This window comes from Kryptolebias marmoratus, linkage group LG20 (assembly GCF_001649575.2).
Source record: "Kryptolebias marmoratus isolate JLee-2015 linkage group LG20, ASM164957v2, whole genome shotgun sequence".
NCBI classification, from domain to species: domain Eukaryota; kingdom Metazoa; phylum Chordata; class Actinopteri; order Cyprinodontiformes; family Rivulidae; genus Kryptolebias; species Kryptolebias marmoratus.
In genome coordinates this window covers 12,336,525-12,363,869 of record NC_051449.1, presented here as the reverse complement: position 1 = coordinate 12,363,869, position 27,345 = coordinate 12,336,525, and the positions used below count along the sequence as shown (strand labels likewise).

The 27,345-nt window shown below is 36.7% G+C and overlaps 1 protein-coding gene across 2 annotated transcripts in view; it reads right to left on the bottom strand.

Moving 5' to 3' along the window:
- LOC108245522 (glypican-5) overlaps window positions 1-27,345 on the bottom strand; it is an 85,214-nt gene that overhangs the window by 42,060 nt on the left and 15,809 nt on the right. The window contains exons 3-6 of one of the 2 annotated variants that reach the window (XM_017432498.3): window positions 14,765-15,468; window positions 4,809-4,972; window positions 3,669-3,725; window positions 2,960-3,082 (exon numbers count right to left, since the gene is read on the bottom strand). In XM_017432498.3, coding sequence (XP_017287987.1) covers window positions 2,960-3,082; window positions 3,669-3,725; window positions 4,809-4,972; window positions 14,765-15,468 — 1,048 coding nt within the window. The remainder of the gene's footprint in view (window positions 1-2,959; window positions 3,083-3,668; window positions 3,726-4,808; window positions 4,973-14,764; window positions 15,469-27,345) is intronic. The other variant, XM_017432499.3, reaches the window with a different exon arrangement.

Genomic DNA, 27,345 nt, shown 5'->3' with positions numbered 1-27,345 from the left:
AAAAAAAAAAAAAAAAACAAGCTTTGTGCTCACGCCACACATATAGTAAGTTGGAATACTTTGCATGTCTTTTTAAAATCCTACTATCTGTTATTCTTTGCTGCTGGAATATCTATTTCCCACTTGTGCTTATCGATATCTACCATTTTATCTTTGAAGTAAACTGCTGTTTTGACACAGCTTTCCCAAGCGTGATCCAAGCTGTGGCAGAAGTAATAGCAGTGATGTCCGAGTCTTTCCCATGCAGCCTCATAGGAGGGTCTTTGTTCCCTCTCTAGGCTTTGGGGGTCCCCACAGCAGGGCCCACTCCCCACTCCACTGACTCTACAATGGATCTTTATGCTGCCAAGCCCCCCTCCACTTTCACTCCACCATGCTCGCTTCATCAGGGGCACACCGATGTACAGGGGGCACCACAGCACCAAAATGACAGCACTTTTTTTTTTGTGCCCTGCTCTGTCCTCCTTTCTCTGTATTGCATGCCAACAGAGTCAGATACAGTTAAAGAGAGTAGCTGAATGGCCACAGGCGAAGCTGGTGAGGGGTGCCAAATGCCTCAGTAGGTTACTGTTTTCTCATTGAAACCAGGAACACTTGACACCACAAGCACAGACCTAACAATCACCAGGGAGTGTGTGATAACACACCGTTACAAACCTTTAGTACTGTTGATGAAAGGCCTGTACCCTAGGTTGTAAATTGACACAAACATTTGCTTCCACACACTAAGTAAATAAATAGACAACTGACAGTTCAAACAGACAAATGAGCATAAGATTTAGACACTCCTTGTGTTTTACAGTAGGTGCTTTGTGGTCCTCTCACCTTGTGTTTGCTCCTCCATCTGTTCCTGATCATGAATCTATTATATGCTAAACTGAGAGCTACACTTGTGTGTGAACCAGCTGTCACATATTCTGGTAAAACCGAGAATAATTTGAAGCTGACTATCCACTTTATAAGGATTTAAGACAAAATGTTTTGCCAGCCACTGAGCTGCAAAGATTGTGAGCAAAACAATCTGACAAACACTCGTGAAGAAAATGTAGACCTGAAACCTATGCTGTACTCTATGTGCTTCTACTAAAGCTAACACTGGCTGTGCCAAGTGCTGATGTTGTCTTTTTAAAAGAAAAAAAAAACAACAATCTAACCTTGTCATAACTGTGGAGTGAGTTTCAAGAGCATTTAAGAAACAGATCCAGCAGAGGAATCAATTACAGACTTGCGTTGGCTTAGTAATTGTCATAATTTTCATCTCATGCTGAGAAAGAAGGACCACAGCCACACACTGAGTGAATGCTCTGGTCTCAAAGAGATGCACCCAAAACTATTAGCGGAAAAAGAGTTCCAGGCTATATCTATAAATCAGCTCAAAACAAAAGTCTCAGAGCAGAGCAAAAAGCCATAGATAACAATTCAATCACAAACTCTGACAAAAAGAAGACAAGAGCCTTATGACTGTTTGTCCTGCCAGCTTCCAATCAATATGAAGATGGATTTAATAATTTCCTTATTTCCGCAGTGATTAACAACAGCCAGCCACACAGACGCACAGCCTGATTTACCCTCTACAAAAAGACACACACTTAAAAGTTAGTTTCGCTTATTCACAAATATGAATGTTTTTTTTGTTGTTGTTTTTAAGTACAGTACTTGAGTCATCACTCATTATTTATTTATTTTGCTTTAATTAATCCAGACTTTCCATAATGTATTAAAGTGGCTGTCAGCAACATTTTCAGGCATAAAAGGGCTTCTAAACTCATGAGATGAACCAGCATTGTGAATATATATTGCTCCAAACCAAATTAAAAAAAAAGAAGAAGGGTTGCATTCTTGAAAGTAAAGTTTAAAACAGAATAGCTGTGGTACAAAAATTTGGCACCCCTATTCGGTATTATCTACTTGACATTAAAGTTTTAAAATTCAAACAAATCTAAAATGACCATTTAAAATTAAAGACCTGGTATTTACTAACTGAATGTGTATTGTACACTGGCTTTCATGTCAGAGTTTTAAAAAGAAAAAAAAAACATAATATAAAAAGTATAGAGTTGTAGTTACTTTGGTAAACAAATTATGCACAATTTCATGTGACTTGTCGCAAGATGTGTTAGTGTTTTGAGTATGTGTTGAGAATGACTGTCAGCTACTATTACACCAAATCTTAGTTCAGCATGTGTGAAATTGGCAGAGTCACAGCCATTTTAGTTTCCAGATGTCAGTTGACTATGGTAGCCATTTTAATCTGGGTTGACTCCAAAAGTTAATGAGTTGTAGATGTACACCAAATAGCTACTTTCTAGAAGTTTTGATAAAATCCACCCAGTGATTCATGACATGTTTTGTTAACAGACAGAGTTGACTCCCGTAGTTAATTGCAAAGTTTAGAAAAAGAGATATTACACTATCAATTAGTGCTTGGAGCATTTGTTGAGGATGACTCTCAGCGACTACCACACTAAATCTTATGGTTATTTTTGTGTTTTCTATGGTTGCTTATCTGTTGCAGCCATCCTGAACTGCAAAAAAAATATTCTGCTGTACTTGTACATCCAGTGATTACTTTCTGAGAGTTTTATTGAAACCCATCCAGTAATTCATCAGATATTTTCCTAACACAACTGACAAACGAACATATGCACACACAAACACTGTCAAAATTATTATTGCCCTTTTGCCTTTAATTGGGGGTGATAATAGGGGGTGCAGTCAGAATCTTCAGAACTGTACCACTGTGTAGAAAAGAGAAGTTCTCTTACTTAGACCTTACTTAGTGTCGTTGTGGCAAGTTGTCAGATAAACAACAGCAAAGTAAGAGTCAAATGTAACAGGAAAGTACAAAGCTTTTCTAGTTTAAATTGTCCTACAAGAATGGATTCAAAGTGATCAGATTTGTGTTTTTGCAGTTCAACAATCAAGACAAAGAGATGGGACCTGTGCTTATTCATCTTACCTTTCCACTACGTCATCCCCACTCCAGCAGGTGGAATCTTCTAAAATACCCTCTGCTTCACACAGCATTTCTGGCAATACCACAAAGAACGACCTATAGCGCTGCAGGTACGTTAGGAACTCCCTGATGGAAAAATAAGTAAAAAGGATTTAGACCATTTTTATCATGCAGACCTCTTAATCAAAATTAGTGTTAGAAGACATACTAATGAGGAGTGTTCTGTAGAACTGTACCATATGTGACTTTTTTTTTCTTTTTTTTTCATTTATCACATTTTGGAACAATTTATCTAACAACAAACGCTATTTCAATTTGATTCAAAAAGGCATGCATGTGATAAATACACTTGATGATATTGACGGTGGCAGAAATGACAGGCTTTGAATGCAACTGCATCAGCACATTTTTTCTCACTTATGCTGTGTGCTAAAGTGCTTGCTTTACCAAATCTGCCAACATATGTAATCAATATAGACACTGTCATCTTGAGCAAAACAAAGGCATACGTTTTTGATCTGACACACACATTGTCGCCACCCAAAAGGCAGAGCAAAAACAACAGCGGTCAGGAGAGGTTATGTGCTGAGACAGTCAGTAAAATCACACTTAATTTTCATCAGTGTTGTGAAGGGAGTGTTAAGGGTCTCTATCTAGTCAAAATAATGTAGTAAGGAACTGAGCTTAATAGGTTCCTTAGGTTCAGTCTTACCTAGAGAGTGTTCTCAGACTATGTTTATTGTTCTTGGATGGTTTCAGGGGGAATGAGCTGGGAATGATGGGAGTTGAAGTCCAGGGAGGGGGGGATTGTTGCAAGCATAAGGTTGCAGGGAGGCAATAGGAGGATTGAGAGAAAGAAAAAAGAACACAAAAAAACAACAAGACAGGGAATGTGGGGAAGATAGAGACACGACAATCATTTGACCACTGTAGAAAGTGATGTTTCATGCACATTATTCATGCAGTCTTCTCACACCACATAAAACAATCAATAACCATTACTCTCAACACTGCACGAAAAATTAAAATAAATAATGGTCCAGAATTTAAATATAAAGTCAGTAAATCCAAACAAACAAATATCTGCACATGAGCAGAGAGTTAAATACACGCAAGGTAGCCAAATAAAGTGCAGCTGCATTTTCTGATTCACTTTTATTTTCCTCCTCAGTTCAAACTGAATCATATTCTTCTCTATCATGTTTCATCCTTTATAGCAGAACACTATTCTCCATTCACTACACCCGGTGCTGCTGTGGCTTTGAAGTGGTCAGAGCTCACATGTGCTCTGGTCAGCACTGGCAGCAGGCAGGGAGCTGGATTGTGTTGCCATGAATTATGGTGGCAGTGCCAGCCCAAACATGCTAGCTTGGCTGGCATTGGTGCAACGATTCATGGTTTAGGAAAAAAAAGGTCAGGCAGGCAACAGTTTGACTGTGTGGAGTTATTTAAGCAGAGGCTGGCTGGTGTGCAGAGTTGGTGGTATGGTCGTCTGGGTAAACAGGAAATTGTTTGGTCTGTCAAGATTAATAATACCAAAGCTTGCTCTGCGTACCAGCTGCTGTGGGCAAAGGATGGCTGCCTTGTGGACCAGGTGGAGAGCATGGATTGTTCTACAAAGCATTTGCTGTCCATCTAAACATGTATAAAATTATAAAAGCTGTGAATAGCCTAAGTAGATGCTACCTAACATCTCAAGCTATGCCACACAAATTCAACATTACAGCTCTTATAAAAAGAATGCAAACAGACATCTGGCAGCAAAAACTATTAAAAGATTAGGGAAAAATAATAGGCTTTAAAATCTAACTAAATTAATCACAACTGACAACGATTCAAAGCTTTATCTTACCCCTTTATTCGAGCAAACTGTCTTAGGTTCTGCTCTAGTAAATCTTGAGAGGGAGCAGCAAATGCAGGAGGAGTCGATGAGGTTATTGTAGAGGTTGTGACCTCTGGGCTAGTCGGCTGCATGCCTTTAGGTTCCCCCGTAGACAGGCCACACACCTTGTCCACCTGTGGGGAGAGCAGAGCAAACACACACCTGCTAAGCACAGAGAACATACGAAAGTGCGGGTGAAGCTTCAGGGTGGTTTCCAACCTACTTACTGACAACAGTACATTTGAAGCATTTACAGGCAAATAAATCATTAAAAAGTAAGTATCTTTTTCAGACTGATGCAATTAAATTACAAATGAAGAATGCTAACATTTTGGCGGTTAGATAAATGATCGATGTGGGAAAAGGTAGACGTGAAGGCAGGAATGTGATGAAAGAAAAGTGCTGTGATGAGTGAGTTCTTGCCAGGAGGGCTGACAGTAAATATAGCACATTCCACTACATCACGGAGATGAATGCACGTGTGCACATTTGGCAATGGCTGCAAGTATCTTCAGTGAGCTATTAAAACCTACAGTGGAGGGAAGGAGACAGCAGAACCTTGACGAAAAAAGAGAGGAGCATGCTTCAAACTAAGAGACAAAATCAATGACATCTCATTGGCTTAAAAGCCTCTGGGCAGTGTTGTTAAATGATCCTCAATTAGCCAAAGAGACAGGCTGCAATGGTTTTTGTGTGCGAGATTGAGTAAGTCCTTACAGAGATCAGTGCACATACATTGCTTTGTCTAAAGGGATGAGTCATTCCACCATAAAGGCATCAGTCATGCTTAGCTTTTATTAATTTTGAACTGAAAGCCTTATTAAATGAATTTAAAAAATACAAACAGTGGACCTGTATCCAATCAACTTCCCTGGTCAACTAAACAAGGTCTAAACTTACACTAGAACAAATGTAAGATCACATGGCCCTTGCTCGGGCCAACATCCATCTGGGTCATCTTATTGCACTTGGATGGTGCTCAATGCAGTGGTGATCCCTGTCAAGATGGACTGACAGGCAGCTTTACTCAGATCACCTTCAGAGGTGGATGTGGGAACTATGGAAACTTCAAAATCCAACATCCATATAAACTCAGAAACAACTTCAAACCTTATGTTAAATAGACAAGTTGTGGAGAGTTAAGGCCTCAGAGGTGCCAATGGTGATTGAAGCACTTAGTTCTGTGACAATGAAACTGGGAGAGTGGCTCCAGCAGATCTCAGGAACAACCTCAGAGATCTCTGTCCAGAAGAGTACAGTCCTATGAATATCTAAAATACTATACAAAGACAAGTTCGATTAACTTATTTGACAGAATCCTTGATAATACAAAGAAAAGTCATGGTCATATTGATAAGTGGATTATAAGTATGTTTTATGGTGACTTTTCTTTGTAATGTGACCTTTGTTCTGATTGTTTTTTGGAGCTGCTGTGGCCAATGCAGTGTAAAATGTACTGTGTCAATCACAGAACAAGAACAAAAGTCTAAGCTTTACTGTTAGAGCATTACCCAAGAGGAAGCTAACTAACCCATGTGTTTAAACTGATGATTGAAAGGGTGTTTCGGCATTCTACAAATATTTCTGATTAGTCTGAAATGATATAGTAATAGAAAAAACAAACAAACAAATTAAAAAAAAAAACAGTTGTGCTATGCTAAAATAAATCTCCAAGATAAGGCTAATTGTCATCTCATGTGGTGCATGAATGTAAGTTTTATCTTACAACAAGCAATTCCTAAAGAGTAGGATACTTAATTACTTAGGCAATGGAGACAATACCATAACTACCTGAATCATTGCACTTCACACTTCAGCATGGCTTTCAGTCTCCAAATGGCCGGGTCTTAAATCTCGTCTTCAAGCAGACGGTGGGCACGCGGAAGGTTGTTTTACTGCATTAACCTTCACTCCCTCTGGACCCATAAAACAAGCTCACATGTGGTAGAGCAACCCACAGTTGCACATGCCCACATACACATATGTAAACATAGAGCACGCGTGCACACATTTCATAGTCATTATAAGAAAAAGCAGAGTACAGTAATGCATTTTTTTGGTGCTTACACTTTTTCTTTTTTGTTGATTGCTTATTGTCTGTGCAAAAAGCTGTGTTCAAATTTTATTTGTACATGTATTCAAAAAGCAGACTATGAGATTGTTTCAAAAAGCAAACTGCAAAAATAGAAAATCTGATTATTTTATCAAATGATTGAGACTCGTAAAACAAACTGAAATGATTAGTACATGTAAAAATTACAAGGTAGTCTCATTTAACTAAACAAACGTGGTTGCATCTTATGCAGTATGGTGAATTAGGTTCATTTTGTTGAAGTGATTCATGTGTCTGTTCTTTATTTGGCTATGGGCAAAAATAGCATCTATAAATCAAATTCCAGAGATTCATTTCATATATTTCAGACAACAAGAAGTCCAATGATAGCATGCCAAGACTGCAGTGTTTGGGAGGTCTGAGACACTGCATGTGGAAGTGTGTGTGCTGCCGTAAAAGTTGTAAAGTGGGCAGGCTGTGCAAGGGGTATGTATGCCTTAAAAGTTGAGCAGGGCCACTAGCTTAACTGCATGAAAAGTGGAATCAATCATCCCACAAGTGTCAGTTATGTTAGGTTACCCAAGCAGTGGAAGGAGAATAGGTTATATGCTGTTTAAATTGATATTGTACCCCCCGTCCCCCCAAAAAACAACACATTTCACCTGATTGTTTATCATACTATCTTGTTTGAAGTTCAGTAAATACAAATGAGTCTGTTATTTAGTTATCTAAGTGTCACTAAACACAGAAACAATGAAGAAGCTAATATGTTCAAGAAAGTAAACTTAGGTTTTATACCCAGTGCCATTTCTCACTTGCTTTCGTATGACACTTTGCTATTATGCAAAACGACAACTAAGTAAACATCTGTGTAAAATATGAACACCAAGAGGAGGTCACTCTCAGTTCTGTTTGTATTACCCCATTACTTTTCCTTGCATACCACAGAGAAGAGGTTCAAAATCACAGGACCTCTGAAAAGGTCACAGAAAATTGGAGAAGGCCTCCATTTCAAACAATGAGGCAAACACAAATCATTATTTTTGTGCCTATCTAAACAGACAACAGAGTAAACAGAAGGCAAAGTCATTGCAGGAATAATAAACAGTATCCTCTTAAGGATCCTCTTGAGACACAGACACACTCTCTTATACAATGAATTTGCTGACCATTTAATCCTGAGGGCCAATCGGATGACAGGCTGACTAACGGTATAAGCTAAAACATAGCCATAAATCAATTATCTTCTGACCTGATGATGGCGTGGGAATGAAAATCCCATTTTGGGAAAGTGATCTTGCTTGGACTTTAGTGTGTATGTGTGCTTGACCACCTGTTTGCCCTTGTTATACCTTGACAATTTCAACTATTTTGTGAAGCATTCCTTGTATGACTGCTTGAGGACAGAGACTGATTGATGGAGAAGACTGATGGGATGTTTTCTATACATGTGGAAAAACTTTAGGGAAATGCTAAAGCATGTATTCAGTGTGAATTTGAGCCACCAAATTTTAAAAACAACAACTTTTAACAAATACATAACATTGAGAACATACAGTATGTTAAACAAGATTGGATTTGCTCCTTTGTGCAAAAAAAAAAAAAAAATAGACGTTTGATGATATTTTTACTATACAATAATGTGGATGAGACTTTGTATACGTGTGTGCCTTGATCTTCCTGAGCTAACAAAGTAAGAAAAAGAGCACAGCAAGAAAATCAGCTCCATCCTAGCCAAGCCTTTGGCCATCCCTTCTCTAGAGAAGTATTGGTTTACAGATAACAGCAGTGGTCTTTCTTCCCAGTTTATTTATCATGGGATTACCCTGTAAAGCCAAGGGGACTTTCTCAGCCCCCTCTCACCCCAAGCGCTGTGGGATATGGGATGAGCAGGGCTTTTTCAGACACTGAAGACTATTATCTTTTACATTCTTTAAGGTTTTGATTAAATGGACATATGTGCATACTGCCTTGTTGCTCTGTGCCATCAGCCAGTTATTTTAGTAATAATACCATATTTGTCAGTTAATTGATCATGTCAGTTTTTTTTTTTTTTCTGAGAGTAGACATAAGTAAAATTTGAAGAAAATTCACAACCTTGTAGCATTTCAAAACAATTATTCTCCAAGGGGTTTGTCCCATTAAATGACCAATACCTTGTTCATCCACTCATATACATCAGTTGGTGAGGATCTGAACTGAATCTGAACTGGACACAGTTTGTGGTCAGATATACTTTTATGTACAGCAAGGATCCAAATAAATGGCTTTATTTTTACAGTGTTGTGGTGAAAGCCTTGGAGTTAGGGAAGCAGGCGTGTGACTGGATGGTTGCCAAGAGAAATCTGGGACCATCTGGGACGGTCTGGGTGTGTTAAGGGAATAAGGGAGTTCATCTCCTCCCTCAGCAGCACTGCAGTGTTTTTGATTTAATTACACACTTTGACAGCAGTGGGCTTTAAATGTTGTCTTTATTTCAACCACTGTGGATAACCACTACAAGAAAAGTTTTTTTTTTTTTATCAGAATAATAGAAAACAAAGTAACTGCATTACAAAAAACGCCTACCAGGGTGTTGTAATGAACTAATCTAAAGTTGTATTTGAAGCAAGAAGAATGTCTATTATATGTTGAATATGTTGGCCATCTTCACATCTTGGTTTAAAATTCTGATAAAGGTGCCCTATGTTTAACTCATTTATGCTTAAGAATATGTATTATGGCATTAGAAAATGACAAAATGTTAAGTTACATATTATACTGTGATGGTATGGCAAAGTCACAACAAGAAGGCAGTTCTTACAGTTAAAATCTTAAAAAGAGCCTTTCAGTGAAGAGTTTACAAGTTTTTCCATTGCCTGCAAGAATTGTCTCCAACTATTCCAACTTTATTTAGACTACAAAAACCATGAAAAACAGTGTTTAAAATGTACAGACTTGTGTCTCTTTCCTTACTTCATCTATCTGTCTGTTTCTGACATTTCTGCTTTTAGGTCTCCCCTCATTCTCTCTAAACCTCAGTCTTTTTGTCTCTATTAATCAGCCCTCCCCTCCCTGCCTTTTTCTTTTCTACCTAAATTAACTCATTGCTAATTAAAAGAGATACAGACACTTGTATATCATAGAAAGTGCTTTAGATTCTAATCAGTAAAGAGCACACTTAGCTCCTCTCTCAACATTAAAGCTTGTTTACATTGATTAAATTCCCCACAGATGAAGGGTAAATAAGAGATTCAGGAATTTATTTTACAGAAAATAGCACTACTGTAGAATAAGAAGACAACTTTTGTATTTGACAAATCACATACACAAAGTGTGCCAAAGTATCACAGTAACCACAAATGGTGTTATATTTAGAGTCAAAGAGGACAGGAAGTTAGAAAATGAGAAAGTATGGATAAAAGTTAATCTGGTGGAAGTTAAAAGAAAAAAGGAACGGGAAAAAAAAGCTTGTGAACAAAAACCTTTTGAATCCAGGTGTTCCAGTAGTAGTTACCACTAAAATCATAACACAGATGCAGTAAGTATTTGTGTTTATCTTACAGCACCTGCTATGTGGTATAATTATGTCGAGATTAAAAGGACAAACGAACAAAATTCCCTTTTTATATATTTAGATGTTTGAAGTCACAACCAACATAAAAACCTGAAATAAAACATCCACTTGCAGTGAAAAAGTATGCTAGTTCTTGAACTTCATCTTTATCTCAATTGCTGTCTTAAAGCCAGCTTTAAACAATTTCAGATTCAAAAGTTTTGTGACAGTTAATGCAAATGCTATTTTTTAAAACTTTACATTCCTCTTAATTTTGCATTACAGTTATTCAGACAGAAATATGTTATTCATGTCAGAAGCACTAGAAAAGCTGCCTCTATTTGTACCTCCAAATAACTCGAAATTTTATGTAAGAAAACAAGTAATCCAAAGTTAAGGGCCCTAGTCCTTGATAGTATGATGTTCTCTTGTCAAGCTTGTCATTTTGTTGTTTTCTCTCTCCTGCTTTTTACTGTTACATATAAAACAGTCCATAAAGTAGAGTTGAGGTTCTGCAGGAGAATAACATGTTAGTTCAACTCCTTGAACATTTTCTCCACCTGTAATCAACAGTATAACTCCAAATTACATGACTTTTAAATTATAACATTGTGTCAATCCATGCTGTCGGTCACATAAAAAAAGAATATACTAAGAACAAGTGCAATCCTCTAGTAATCAGTCATATAATCAGTGTAGAGCATACATTTTTAATAAAGGGAGATAATTTAACAAATTTCCTGTGGTGTTGAGAGCTATCAGCATATTATAGCACACTTGAAGAATATAAGGAATGAGGCGATTGAGAAAAATGTATAAGGCCTACTGAAGGAACTACCCTGCACCCACTATCATTAGCTAATGAACTGCTGAGTAAATCAATCAGTCCGCTTGGACAGACCCTAAGTCAAAGTTGCACACAGCTTAGAAAGATGAGTTCTCTATATATGTACCATATATAAGTGCTGAGTCCACTCTATTTCAGCATGTAAAATATTAAATACAGGTACTAAAAAACTCTGACTTGACAGCTAATTATTTTATATTTGATGTATTTCTATAGCCTATTTGCTTTTAAACAGACTCTTATTTAAGATACAGCTGCCATTTCTAATCTGGCTCTAATAAGGCTTCTGCTTCTAATATTATTCCTACATAAGACTTCTACATAAGGGGATACTATAGATCTTCACAGAGTTACAGTTTGCTCATAAGTAGACTAAAAATGTTCAGTCACTTATTGCATCACAAACTAAGAATTTCAGAGAACAAATGCTTCTCTGTGTTAAAATGTATCCACATCTGTCCATTCTTACCAAGCAGATAATATAAAATATCCCAGTAAGCCAAATGAGCCTTGACATTTTTAATAGCCATGTCAATAAACAGCAGCCTGTGGCCTCTCAAGTACCTCTAACTGTGAGGGAAGAAATTTTAAGATGAATTCAACAAGTAAGTATTCAGAGAAAGAAAACCTAACCAAACATTGGAGCTACCATTTGAGTCAGAGCCCAATAAGAGCAGCCTCCTTTACTGGAAACATTCCAACTTTTTCCTAATTGTGTCTACTCAACATAATCCTGCCCCAGGCACCCCTAATATCCATGACCGCTTCCCTTTGACAAGCATTCATGCTCTATCTCAGAAAGAACAGGAGTGTGTTAAAACATAAACTATCTAAGGTTCTTTACAGGATCAAAATTTGATACCTACAAACAGTGCAGACTTTATTCTCAGTATGTATGTTAACAGATGTAAAGTATGTGTTGTAACTCATGTCCAGTGATGTATGGTAATATACAGTTGAGATTTGTGCAGTCTGCAAATCAGTAAATGTAGGAAAGCAACCACAGAATGGTTAGGAATAACATCCTAGCATAAAACCACACAATAATTTTCTTACTAAAATACTGACAATTCAAAAGAATTATCACAATAATGTTGTGCTTAAGATTACAAAATCTTACAATTAATGAAAAATGTGAATTACATTGGCTCTTTTTTCAAACAATAGAATCAAACGTGAAACTTTTGCAAAGCAATTGTAATTTTCAAGTTGATTGTTTGTTTTGGAAGGGGTGACATGGATATTTAATGGTAAAAGCTGCGGCCATGATCCAGTGATCGTGTACTGAAGACTTAACGGTTTTCCTTAAAAGGCCACCGTGGCTTCATAAAAACATGATTGAGAACACAGAAAATAAGAGGTAGCAGTGTCTGACTTTAGGAGTTTTACTTCTGTTGGGGGATTTATTTATTTGTTTTTTCACCTGACTAGTTCTGGTTTGAATGGCCTTGCTGGAACCTTTCACTTTCGTCCCACGTGTTCTCACACTGGGCTCCCTGCTCTGGGCTTTCACCACCCCATGAATACTAAGCAGGCATCTACACACACACACACAAATGTATGTACATACAGTGCACAAACAATGAAAGTGTGTTTCCTTTATCCATAATTGCAAAGATCAGCCTTTAAACCTAGCAACCATTTCTGTCCTTATGTGATCACTCATAGTGTCCATGCATAAACAAATGTCACTTTTAACTTAAAAAAAAAATAAACAAAAGAAAATAACCAAAAGAAAAAAAAAAATCTTTAAAATGGGAATACCACTGACGTTTTGCACCATAAGTCTAAAGTCCATTATCGCTGTATACAATAATTCACCTGTCTAGCTAGCTGTTGGTAATCATTTTATGCCTGTTGTAAGCAGTGCATAACAAGGTCTGGCCTTGTCCTGTTGAAATAACCATGAGAAAAGATGTTGAACTTTAATAGCACACAGTGAGTCTCCTCAAAACTTCAACATGCATATCTGTATCACTGGTAGCTGCTGGGAAACTAATACCATGACACACTGCCTCTTATATCTTTATTCATAACATCCAGCATTGTCTTTTTCAGCTTTGCTACAAAACATACTGACATCTGTTTTTCTCAAAAGCAAGTTACAATGTGGACTCCTCTGACCACAAGACACATGTCCATGGTATTACATGTCATTTGAGATTTAGCCTTTGCCCAGGCAACTCCAGAGAATTTCTATGGAAAATTATTTTATGGCTTCCTCTTTGCCCTCCTTACTTGATACCATTTCATACCATTTTATTTCTGGGTGCAACAGCTGACTGTACTGAGTGATGAGGTACTCGCGAACCCATGTGGCTAAACTAATCATGATGGAATGACAATTTGTGGTGCAGTGTCACTTAAAGATTCAAAAGTCACAGGCACTCGATAGTAGTTTTACAATTTGCTCTACAAGCACTGAGGATTCTTCAGGAATCCCTGAAAGTTTTCATAATAGAGTTTCCATTTATTTATTTATTTTAACAATAACAATAACACTTAATTGTTAGTTTTATTATTGCATTAGTACAATGAAAAAATACTAAAAGGCCAAAATAACATCTAAACATCTAACTCCAAGCTTTTTACCTTTAGCCATTTATGAAGTTGTCATACAATTCAAGTACAGCTGTAGGAAACAAAAATAGTACTTGAACTGGCTTGTATAGGTGTTCCTAACCAAGATACAAGAGATGCTAAAATCATTTTGGATGGAGACTGTAGAAGTGTAATGTCAATAATTGTCCAGTTCTCAGGAAACAACAGTATACAAACATATATGCATAAAATTTAGACGTAAGGCATATATGATAAGAAGGCATGTTGTTTTGGATAAATTAAGAAATGTATACAAAAGCTAACTTCATTTGATTTGCTGTTGTTGTTTATTCCATTTAGCATAACCATAAAGATTTACATGCAAATGGTAATTTTGTTAAAATGTAAGATTTTCACAGTGAATGTAACAACAGTATTTAGTTATAAACACTGCTGTGTATATGTTGTGAATTTTACGTAAACAGTGAGTTATAACCACATATAGTGTAAGGCATATGGTAGTAATTATGTTATGGAAGAGAACAAAGATGATGTTTTATCCACTACTTTAATTCATTTCATCACAGTCACTGACAAATAATATTGCCCTTGTCAGAATCTAAACAGCAATGATGAATTTAAGATGTTTTGCCAATTTTGGAGTACTTGCCAAGTCTGTAGTGCATTGGATAAGGTTAAGTTCTTTTTGAATAAACATTTTTTTCTTGGAATGGTTTTAGCTCTGTACAAACATAAATGCTGTGTGTAGGTTTTTTTTTTTTTTTTGCACTGGTGGAAAAATGAGCTCATAACCCACAAAAAAACAGAAAATGCTTTCCAATCATTACATTTAAGATTGCCAAGATTTATGGATAAAGCAAAAATGTTAAGCAAGAAAGTTTAGAGGCTTTTGCATGAGCCATTAAAGCTTATGACTGATGTCTGCTTACCGTGGCGGTAATGAGTGGACCATGGACTTGTGCGTAGCGCAATGCTTCATTAACATGCCCCGTGACCCCAAGAGTGGCTTGCTTCAGGTTGTGGTGCCCAGCAATGGCAGAAGTTAGTTGCTCCAACAAGTGGGTATATCTCTTCCAAGGCTGATCCAACTCCGACACGCTAGCTAAGCAGCCTCTCATTACATTCAGACAGTAGCCCACACAGGGCTTGATCAATGTCAAGCCTCTGCAATGGGAGCAAAACGCCATCTTCATCAGGTTTTTTACACAGTCTCGGCTCAGATTGGCATGTCCTGTTGCATTCATGACCTCCACACCTTTCTTCAAGGCAAGACTCAGTTGTCGGCCAGCCCCCAGTGCCCCAGCCAGTTCCTGAGCCATGACGGCTGGATGATGCCCAAAAGGGATGACGTCCTGCCTGATCATTCGGAGGCAGTCGCCCGTTATGCTGCCTATCATTACACTCCCTTCAAAGTCTGGATTTATTAGCTTGGTATAGACAAGCGGGAAGATGTTGTTAAAAAATCTTTGAACTGTTGCCTCAACAGAAACATTGACCCCACGAGAATATAGGGAGAGAGATGCGAAGAGTTCATTTACATGGGGCAAGGCACGGCGAGACAGGGATGGGTAGAAGTTCTCCAACAAAGAACTTAGATGGCCTTGAGAGAGGGACAGGAGGGATTGGAACATATCTGCAGAGAGGGAAAGAAAAACAAAAATAAGAGATAGAAGAGAAAAAAGAAAACAACACATTTCACTTTTAATCATTAGTGATTTACAATAAGATTTAAAAGCTTACATAAAAAAGATTGGGTATTTTTCCATTTTTTAAATTAGTTTTTTTGCAGAATGTGATTTTTTTTTAAATACTGAACATGCTTTTATTGTTTTACTGCAGGTACTCTACTGACTTTTAATAACTATGTCATGAAACTCTGCTTAGAGAAATTCTGAACTATCTCTTTAAAATAGGGAAAGCATTCCAAATGCACATGTATATATTCCTAGCCCACCCAACTTTTTCTATATGTAAAAGTGAGATCAAGAAGAGTTTGATATCATTGTGTATAAAGTAATGTTTGCAGTGAATATTTCCTGATGCACACTTTAGCATCCTTAGATAATCTCAATTTGGCCCTTGATGCTGTCAAAAAAGTAAAACAACCTAAAACAAGTTAATGCAAACAATTATTTAAATAATTGCTCCTAAGTAAACTAAAGACATATCTTAATTAAATGCAATGGTCTTTAACAGCTTGTGCATTTGAACTAAAATAGACCTCAGAATGTTTTTGCCAGGTTAAATGAGTTGGAAAAAAACAATTATGCATTCTTACAAAGTGATACAAAGTGTTACATTGTTTAACTAATCACTGACATCTAAAGGTTTTGTCACAACTGTCAATTCATGGACAGCATGTGTGACAGTAGATGTTAATAATTTGTTTGAATTTTCATAATGTGTTACATTATGCATAATAATAAAATCCACAGTGCCCTAGCATTAGCATAATGGAACCATTTTTTTACTTTTTGCTTAGCACAGGGTGTAATTGGGTAGACATATAGACAAAGAGAATTCACTTTGGTTCCTTTTTTTAGTATAAACATTTACTGGTTAAACTAGAGTAATAGTATAATGATTTGTTCCTTAGTTGTACTATAAAACACATTTCCCTTGGCATCATTCAGTTAAAATTTGCAAAGTTACAACTTTATTTTCATCCAGAATTCCTTTTGTTTACATAAAAATCATGGATTAACAATTGTAGAGTAAGACTGATGAGCAAAGTGTTCTCCTGAACCCCCGCAAGCAACATTTCACAGTTTGAGTCTGATTATTACTGTCATTGTCACCTTGAACTATGCCTACACCCATCAGGGAAGAAAATATAAAATGTATATTCTCTTAATGGAAAAACCTGGTCATTTACTTAGTTCAGGTAGTCAGCTGACCTCATTTATGGGCACATAATGTCACTGAACCTAGACTTGACCAAATGAATCAATCCCAGACCATAACGCTTAAAGTTAAATCCAGGTGGTGACTTATTTTTGGCCTGGCAGTGTGTTTGGATTGCTCTCCCCCCACCCCACCCCCTCCACACACACACACAACCCACACCCATTCCATTGCTCACTGACATAATTTACTGTTACGTTCAGTATGACTCTATATAAAAAAATGTAAATGGGTTATTTTACATTACAATTCAAAATGACCTGATGAGAATCTTACTGATCAATATTTAGGTTGTCTCATCTATTACATTATCTACTCATCCTTTTATAATTCTACAACTTTCACAACCAATCTATTTAGTATTACATTGCTGCTATATGTTCTCTTCATTCTTTTTTTTTCTTCTCTTCTATATATAACCATATAAGTTTTTTTATGCATTTGCTGGATGCAACACTCCTCTCTAGGGTGTGATGTAAGCTTAAAAGCATGACAGGACATGAATGGGCAGCAACAACTGTACAGAAACTGAGACCTGAGAATGAGGGTGCCAGGACACACAGTATCCTCACTACAACTACTAATGCACGGAAAGACACACATACCTAAAATAGACATAAACCTCCATTGCCTATCAGTGCTACATGTTGCACTAAAAGCTTACTTAAAAGAACAGATCATATGCTTTGTTTGGTTTGGTTTTTATCTAGATTCCTTTATACTGCTTTGTAAATATTTTCTTAATTATTTATGAGGATTTTTTTTTTCTAATTGTGAACCTACGTTAGCCTGACAAATGTTACCAAATGAGTGCATTTGCTGTTGTGTTGTTGTTGTGTGTGTGTGTGTGTGTGTGTGTGTGTGGGTGTGTGTGTGTGGGTGTGTGATTGCATGTGTCCAGCCCCTCCCAGCTCACAGACAGAAGGATAACAACAGTCATGTCCCCACGAACAGCTGCACTAATATGAGCACTGTCTGTGACACACAGGAACTCCCTGCTTGCCAGTAAAAAAGCACATCTCATTTGTGAAGCTCCCAACAAAAACACCATCAAAACAAACTCCCACAAATGCTATCAATTTTTACCCAGCAAGATAGCCTTTGAAACTTGTAAAAGTTTGTTAAAAAAAAAAAGCAGCAGGGAAACATGAGCAGTAAAAAAGTAGTTGAGAACACACACCCACACACACAGAATCACAAGTGAGTTTGACTGAAAGCTGTCAGAAAGACCTCCACAGATGTACAAGTGTAAACAAACCAGAAATAGCCCATTTTACGGCACAAAATGAAAGGGCTGAGCAAAAAAGCAAGTTGTTAAGATGCCTTTTTAGTTCCACTTTATTGTATTGTAGCCTTTGGTGCTTTAAAATTGGTACAAGTCTGCCAGTGGGCCAGTCAAAGCTACGAAGGTCACTATCTACAGACGATTCTTGCCATAAGACGTAACCACTTAGAGAGTTTTAAATTTTATTATAACAAAACGAAGTTCAGAAAAATTATTCTTTGTGAGTCATTGTCCAGACTACATTTCAGTGAATAAGCTCAGATAAAAAGAAAGCAAGATTAATTACCTAACCTCACTGAATCTTGAAGATGCTTTGATTTTTCTTTTAATTTCAATTTAGTTCAACTTTAAAAGGTATTTTATACCCCAACAGAGTAAAATAAAAAATGTGGGGAAAAAAAGAAAAAAGGACTGAGTGAAGGCCAGGAAAAAATGGGGGGAAAAAAGAGACGACTAAACTTTAAACAAGGAAAAACAACTACTGTACAAGTCGACTCCACCTTGTGAACATGCTAACATCTGGATCCATTTGGCTTTTGGCCCAAAGCACTTCCCTGTCTCTCCATGGCTTCTACTTCCATCTGTACTTTGAAAGGACATGTTTGTTACTTCAAAAATGTTGTTTTTTCCTCTGTTACACAGAAGAAACTAACCAAGAGGTGTAGGATTTGACTGTAAGTTCTGCTGCCTGGAGGAAAATGATGCAATATAGAACATTACACCTTAGAGTTTCTGCGTGAAATACACATGTAACTCACACCTGTTCACTCTAACTGTCAGTGTTACCAGTTTCTTCAGTTTATTAGTGCCATACATTTTCCTGTCAGTAAAGTTGCTCATGTAAAGTTTTTAGATTCTACGCTGCAGCCACCAAACCAATGCAAGTCACTGCACTTTGGATGCACAGATATACTGTTTCTCTCTACCAGCATGTATTCAATTTGTTCACAATATCGGCCAATCAGTAAATAAAATAACACCTCACTAATGCATCTGTTTGTTGTATCCTGGCTGTGTTGACTTTGACTGGAAGCTAAATCTTCTTATCTGTCTTTTTGTTTGTTTGTCTCAAAGCCTTGATTTTGGGAGTTCTTGCAGCTTGTTCTCATCACATTATCTGTGCAGAACTTGTATTTTCCCCATGTGGTGTCCACCAATTATCGTGTGTTTGGTCAGAAAGTTGAAGTGGGCATTGTTAATATGGAAAAGCCAAAATGTTGACATTCTGTACCCAGGAGTTCTGTACACAAGTTTCTCGTGAATTATGAAATGTTGTAGCCAGAGTCAACTTTGTTTTTGTCCTTGCCACTTTGAGTAAGCAATTTTCTTGATTCCTGGGGAGTATGTAACACGTTTTATCTGTCATTGTTTCTTTCAGTGATCCCTGCATTATCTCCAGCTCATTTCTCACCTGTCCTTCATCTACTAATTAGCCCAGGTTCTATCAGTCAGCAGTCACCCCTACCAGCGTAGATGTTCTCCTTGTTTGTTTTTTGCTCAAGTCTGTATGTGTGTTTTGCAACCACATCAGCCATTTTTTTCTCTTTATTAAAGTTCTCAGTTAAGTCAAGATTCCTCTGCCACTACACATGACATTTAAAGGCAAGACAGAAACTCATATGAGCTTGACACAAGCTAGAATTATAGAAATATCTTAATCAGCAATTTTTTATTCTTTTTTTGGTCATACTTTTGTCATCCTCTGTTATACTTAAATAAATTCTGTCACTAATCAAGGTTTATCCATACTTTCTGGTTCTGCAACACAGGCCAACCAAATAAATGAATCCAAAAGCTTTTTTTTCCTTTAAGTTATAACTACCTTTGCCCAAAAGTCATTTTGATTTGATTGTTCTCTGACCACAGTACCTAAAGTTGGATTTGACCACATTTATTTTCTATATGTAGTTAGTGGCTATTCATACCATTTTGTTTCTTGGCTGTGGTACTCATGGGAACTGAAAGTTGGCTGGACTGTGGTTACTTCACATGAATCAGTTAAATTAAACTTTAATGTAGGCCTAAAATACTAAAATCCACAATCCATAATTGTCAAGCTATGTATACTGTTTAAAAAATATTGACAAGCCTGCACATTCTGTAGCCTTGTGGGGTAATACTGTTATACTATGTTTGGCATAAACAAGACAACAATGCAGCAGTGACTGAGCAAAGAAAGTCTTTGCCTTGAAGTGGATTGAAATGAATATGAATTTATGACATTGAAATGGGGTATTAGACTACATCTTTCCACCAGCGCTGTGCCAAAACTGTTCCCTGAGATCATAGGGTTTAAATTACAAGAACCCAATTTCTCTTGACATTCTGCACACTAAACCTAGTGTTTAACTGGCATGATTAAACTTAAGTGTCGCCATGGTGAAGCTGCCACAATCAGACTCAAAATAAGCATAGCAGCAATTCTGTGGTTTCAGTCACAACTACAGTGTTCCTCCCCTCTGCTGTGATGTCTGATTTCTCAGCCAAGCACACACAGGCACACAGGGAAAAATGCTTGTGGATTCTGACATAGCTTGAATAAGAATCAAAGATACATTTTCAAAACTTATCACATATTAAAAAGTAGGCAAAAAATAAAAAAAAATAACTGAGGTTAGTTAATTATAGTTCAAGATGAGTAAATGTAGTAGCTGTGACAGTTGCAGCTGTTGTTGTTTTTGTTAATTGATATTTAACGCTTCGGTGTGAATCATTTTATAATTTCTAACTTAGGTGTCAACTAACTGTTGCAGACAGCTACATGGTTGTAGCTGTCTGCATATAAATCCCGACAAACACTATTTCATGCTCCATAAACTAATGCAGAAATGTGTAATGACTGTAGCATCAACGACAAGCAGGAGCATCAATACTCTGTCCAAGTTTAAAACAGTTCTCTGAACAGGTTTCGAACACAATACAGCAGCAGTAGCAAAAATATTTGCATCATATAAAATTTATAACTTCATGTAGCAAAACTTGATTTTTTTTCCAAACGAAGTACATTGTTTTCATTATTATTAGCTGTGTTAGGTTCAAGCCCCTCAAAAACAGCACATAGCATGTGTCCTAAATATAAATGTTTGTATACCGTAACCTTACTAAGTTAAAAGTTTTAAAGGTTTTTTTCATATTGGTAAAATGTGTATGTAACATATTTTACAGCCGCTAGCTTCTGGTGATGTTTCATTACTGCCTCCTGTCTCTTTATCCCATCAGTTCTTCATCAGTAGTCCAAATAGATTATATTCTTGGTAAAAGTCTAGTTACCTTTTAGAATAGTGAACAGTAACTTTCTCCTCTCTGCTTAGTTTCCACACATGAACACGAAATCAACATTTCCAGCTCCTATCCTGTGCATGCCTACTCTCAACGCTCTCCTTGTGCCACTATCGTTCCTGCATGATATTAATACATGCTCCACTGAGTGAGTAAATGTACTGTTTAAATTAGGATCTCATAATCTCAGTCTAGTGATGATGATTTGCTCTTTCCTGCGCAGGAGCCCCTGTTTCTTATCTCCACTACTTTTCCTTGAGTCGTGTGTCAATGTCCTTTTGCCATTGCTTCATTTTGTCCCACCATACAATGTACTTTTCTTCTGATTTTGAAAGATTGGCATTTATCTCTGAGTTTTCTCTGCTGACAGAGCTTTTTAATTATCAATCTACTTTTTTTATTTCCAGGAATTCCTATTTGTGTTGGTAGCCAGATGATTTTTATGCTTTTACCTGGTCTGCTTAACTGTTAACTAACTGACAGAATTGCAGAAACTATTTTAAAATGATTGTTGTTGAAGCTAAAACTGATACTGTTACTTAGCTCCTCACACTTGTGGCACATTTGTTCATCAGCTCACCTTGTACTGATCCACTAGTCGTCCCTCCCTGCATACCTAATCTTCTGTTTCACAGCTGTCAGATCCTCCTGTGAACCAGTTTGCTCCCACTTTGCATATGTGATGTTTGGTCTTTGTGCTCTAATGCGTATTATGACTTCCTGTTAGGTTTTGTTTTGGTTTGTAAAATTTCCTGCCTGGGATGCCTCTTGTCATTTTTAATGCAGTTTTGTGGCTCCTGCTTCTTCTCTTCGAGTTCTTATTTCTCACAGCATATGACAGACACAAGTAGCACAAGCAAAGTAATTCATCGAGCAAAATTACATTTTGTTTTCCTGAAATGCCTAACTCATATAGCATGAATTTTAACAAATCTATTGGTTTTAAATGCATGACTATGTAGCTATGCAGAATATTCTGCCAACATCCTGCTAGTTTAGCAACATCTCATTACAGAGTTCATCTGTTTTTTGTAAAAAATAAGACCCCATCTATTTATTTTTCCCACTTTTTTGAAGACTGTTCAATTTCTTCATTTAGGTGTAAATCTTGTAGATACTTGCAGGCTTGTCTATTTTCAATTATGTATATGTGGCCCAGTATCTGCAAATGTACTTGCTTGCATCTGCTTGGGGGATGCAGTAATATTGTGATAATGAGATTGGAGACACTGTTCTCATACCATAAAGCTGTGGGCCATTCCTATCTTGGCAATCAGTTCTGAGTGAACCTGACCAACCATCATCTCAGGAAAAGCATTTTAATCCCTCTACAGGCTTGGGTTTCAACCAGGTCACCACACAGATATGTGACACAGTGACACATGTGCAGATTACATATCCTTGTTTTAATTAGCAGAAAGACTGTTCTGATAGCCCCATCTTCTCCCAAGCAATGGTGTTCATCTTAAGTTACAGAGAGAGAGCTGCAATGTCATACAATCGTCTAGTTTTAATGGGAATAAACTATTATTAAATTATTGAATCAATCTGTTGATTCATCACACTTATGTGATGATTAAATGCAGCATGACCAGTCTAAAGTTGGAGCATGACTCATCTGTCAGGCAACACGCACAGACACGCTGTTCACACAAATTTGACCGACACTAACTGGGAAGCTGCAGTCCTGCTGAGAACACTGTGAGGTCATGACTTTCTTGGAAAACTCAATCTTAAATGTATATGTAGTTATTCCGGCCAACCATGAATTTGCATGTAATGTCCAATGAGATTTATAACCAATTAGACAATGAGGCCAAGGAGAAAACAATTTCTACATTAATATTTTAGTGATTAAAGGGAAAACTAACTATAATAAAAATTCTAAACTTTATTAGATCCCTGCACCTTTCAGGCCACCTAATCTTATTAAAAGATAATGAGCCAGAGAGGAGACTTAACTAAGGAGGAGGACACTTCTTTCTGCTGGCTGATAAATAAAACTTAATCATTGATACAGATACTAAATGAGAGAGCGACAGGGACAGAGGAGGCAGAGCACAGGAGCAATAGCTGAGGGGGTGAGGGAAGTTGTTAAAATGGCTAACACCATAAAGGGGAACCGGAGGGGGGAGCCTGGGTGCAGGCTGTTGACAGGTCTGATCGACAGCACCTCTGGTACTAAGCATTCAGGGCAAAACAGGTCAATGGTGACCCCCCACCCACCACTTTTTTTTTTTCTTTTTCTAATCTGCACATATAATATGATATACTGCAAAAAATGCTTACACTACAGTTGATTGTTTACATGTTAAAAAGATTGTTCAAATGTGTTTTATATAAATTCTTATTAGATCTCATTTTTGCAGTACTTTCAAAAGACAGACTTCAAAGTACAGTCGTATTAAAGCAAGATTGACTTAACAGTGACTGCTACATTAAGTCAACTTATTTGTAACCACAGATTAATAAATTTCAACCCTAGTATTCCTTGAAGGAATACATTTCAAGTGCTGCTTTTTAGACTAAGATCATCTTCAGTTCAGAAATGCTAGAGTTATAACTATTTTGGTCAAATTTTGAAAACAATGTTATGAACACTTTCATACGACATCACAATGCCATGCTCAGAGTGTGTGTTGTGAATGAGTCTCAGCAACTGCTACATCAAACTTTAGCTCAATATCTGCAAAACTAACTGAGTTACAGCCATTTTGTTATTAGCTGTGGTGTCCATCTTGAAATGGATTGACAACAAAATTAAATCAGTTGTAGATGCACATCATATACACAAACGCACGCACACACACATAAACACAACCCAAAACAGCCAAAACAATATTAGTCCACCTTCACCTTTGTGGGGAATAATGTGTGAAAAAGTTCAAACTTTCTAAAGTTGACCTCCTGCAATGCAAATTTCTCTATGCAAGAACAAGTGCCCAGGGAACCACGGTATGAAATTTTATGAAGATGGGAGACAATAAAAGAGCTGATTATCTAAAACACTGTTGTAGCACAGGCATGTGTGAAAAAGGTGTAGAGGAAATAGCCTTTATAAATGACACTATGAGTGCAGAACTTTAAAACCATGTATAAAAGAAATGCTATTCCAGATACTAAAAAAATATTATATGCTTTCAATAATTATAATTTAATTTAAAGGTAAAAAAATGCAACTAAATACCTACAAATCATTGCAAGCAGCAAATACAAAAAATGAGTTTCCTATAGGTGCACAAACACAAGTAGTGTTAAAATCTTGATCAAATTAAGCATATTCTTATTTACTTAAAGGGACTCTTAACAGAGCATGTTTATTCCATTAATTCAGTTTTACAATGATTAAATTAGCAGTTTTGCTAAAAGCAGAACATTCATATAAAAGAGGTCTTAAGTACTTTTTTAAATGAAAAACATGATTGTATGCAACAACAAATCAGTTATCTTGTAAAAGAGGGGAGTAACTAAAATGCCTTTAGTCTAACAGAGTAAATGCATTTTCTTTTCGAAATCATGTTGACCATATGTGAATTATAATGAACAAAGGAAGGTAATGTAAAGGAAATTCCCATTAGTTAAATGAAAGCTGATCACAACTCGATTCAAGTTAGTCAAAGAAGGAGACTGGACTCCAGACTTTCATAAAAAGAGGAAAAAGAAAAAAAACATTTAGGCCAAGCTATTATTAACATGAAACAGATTCTTGAACAAACTAAGATGTGGATTGAACTCAAGATGAAAGGGACTCTAATGAAGAATTATCCACTTTTCCAAGTAGGCATGGGTTCATTTCTAAGTTGTCTTATGAATTGAGAAGGGTAGAAAGTGTCAATAAAATGGTGTGTTTTATGTCAATAAAACACACCATATTTTGGACTAAATAAAAAAAAGAATACTAAATAAATAATTTTGATAAGTGCATACCAATATTCAGGAAGGAATATTATATTAAAATAGTATTAGCCAATGATAATTGTATTGTGATTGATTTAAGAGCCATTGCAAAAGTCTGTTCAGTTTGGCCATCAATACAGCAATTTAATCCACAGTAGATCATATGAACAGAACACGACTGGCCAGGGTCAGAACATTAGTTTTTTGACAATTCATTTTTAATATTTATTGTTCCTGCTTCTCCGGAACACATTGTTAAGTGACGGGACAATGAGAGAATAAAGTAGTCCATAGGGAAACCTTTTTATGTTACACAGAGGCATAAGGGAGGAAGAGAAAATGGGGACGAGGCCATCACAGGGCGTAATAAGGAAAGTGAGTTGACTTGAATGTGGGAGTGATGAAGTGAGCCAGTGGTGAGAAATGGGAGGAAAACAGCCAACCTCAACTCAGTTTGGAATAAACTAGCAGTGTGAGTCATATACAGAGACTTATGCATTGGAATACTCATTCATTCATGTATTTGTTAAACACAAACTCTTGATCACACACAAACACAGAATGAAAACATCCTTCCCTTACATACATGCAACTTTCCTTCATCTGCAAAGTTCATAATTTTACCTCAATTTACATAACACCACTACCCGCTCTTTTCTTCCTGCCTTATTAGGATAAAATCTATTTTCCCCACCAAGTACATTTCTGCTTTAAGTAAATTCTCCAACAATTTCATCAGTTTTAAGAACTTCTCTGATGATGATTTTCACTGACAGAAAATATTATCCCCCACATAAAATTTCACAGCTTTTAGAATCAGTCATAGAAGCATGTGTTAAGCAGAGCCAGAAAGGACACAGAAAGAAAGAAAAAAGAAAAGAAAAAAAACAGATTGGATCAATTAAAGGCAGTGCAGTGCAAATCCCGTCAGCCAGTCAGACATTATGTTACCAAAAAGCCAAATTCTTTTGAACAGGGAACAAATCCCAAGAGATATTACTTTGTCCGATTACCAAGAAACCTTCTGAACATAAAACCTTTTGTGTTCATAAAATATACTCCAAAAAATTCCCTGAACGTTGCTGAAAGGCAAAAATATAAAATATTTAAGAGGTTTAAAAAGTATTTTCTTTTGGAAAAATGGAATTAATAAAAAAAGGACACAGTATATAATTTGGTTGGATAAAATGAAATACCATGCCAATAAAGCCTAACAGCTGATTGATATACACAGATCACATATGTTTTTTAGCCATTTGAAGTAATACTAGAAATTATGTGGGGTTTGAACGTGGGAGGGGAGCAATAAATAAAAATAAAAGGCTTTGATGGGAAATGTAAAATATGAAAGTTTTTTATAGTTTCATCCTGTGGAATGCACTCTTGGCAGAAGGGTTCCAGGGCTTTTTTGAGAGTTTTAGAAACACAGGAGCTTCATGAAAGAGAACACAACTTCAAGAGCAATTTGTCTGGTTGCATTTGCACCACCGATAGAAACTGTAGGGATGTAACAGCCAGTCTTTAAGTGGCAGAACATAAATGATCAAATCTTTTTTTTTTTTTATTCCAGTCAAATATACAAATTAATAACCCCTGATATTTACTGTTGCACTACTTCTGTTCATTTATCCTAAATACTTCCCTTTCTTTTTGAAAAGCTCCTACAAAAAACGGTTAAAAAAGGCACACTGAAAGCAGTTCTGACCTAGAGTAAGATATACTAACCGACCAAGAACACAGTGATTCTTTAGGATAAATACCTCTTCATTCAGCCCTCCATAAAGCAAACACCTGTGCACACACACCTGTGCTCACTTTTACTGAGACTTCCCTTTCATCACACACAGCCTCTAAGCTTAGCTTCCTACTCCTTTAAGTTTTTACACATTTGTGCAGAGATGAGCAGGTTAGTTAAAAAAAATGAAAGAAATTAGAGATAACTCAAGTGCTATTTTATAACTTCAGGAAGCTTTGAGCTGCTTCTCCCCTTTTCATTTTTTGCCTTTATTTTCCTCTATTCCCAACATAGCTCAAGTTCTCAAAACTCAGGTTAATACATTTTGACTAGTGGTTTCCCTATTCCAGTACCAGTATATGTATTTGTTCTGATATCAGTGTCAAATTCTCATACTTGTAGTCATAACC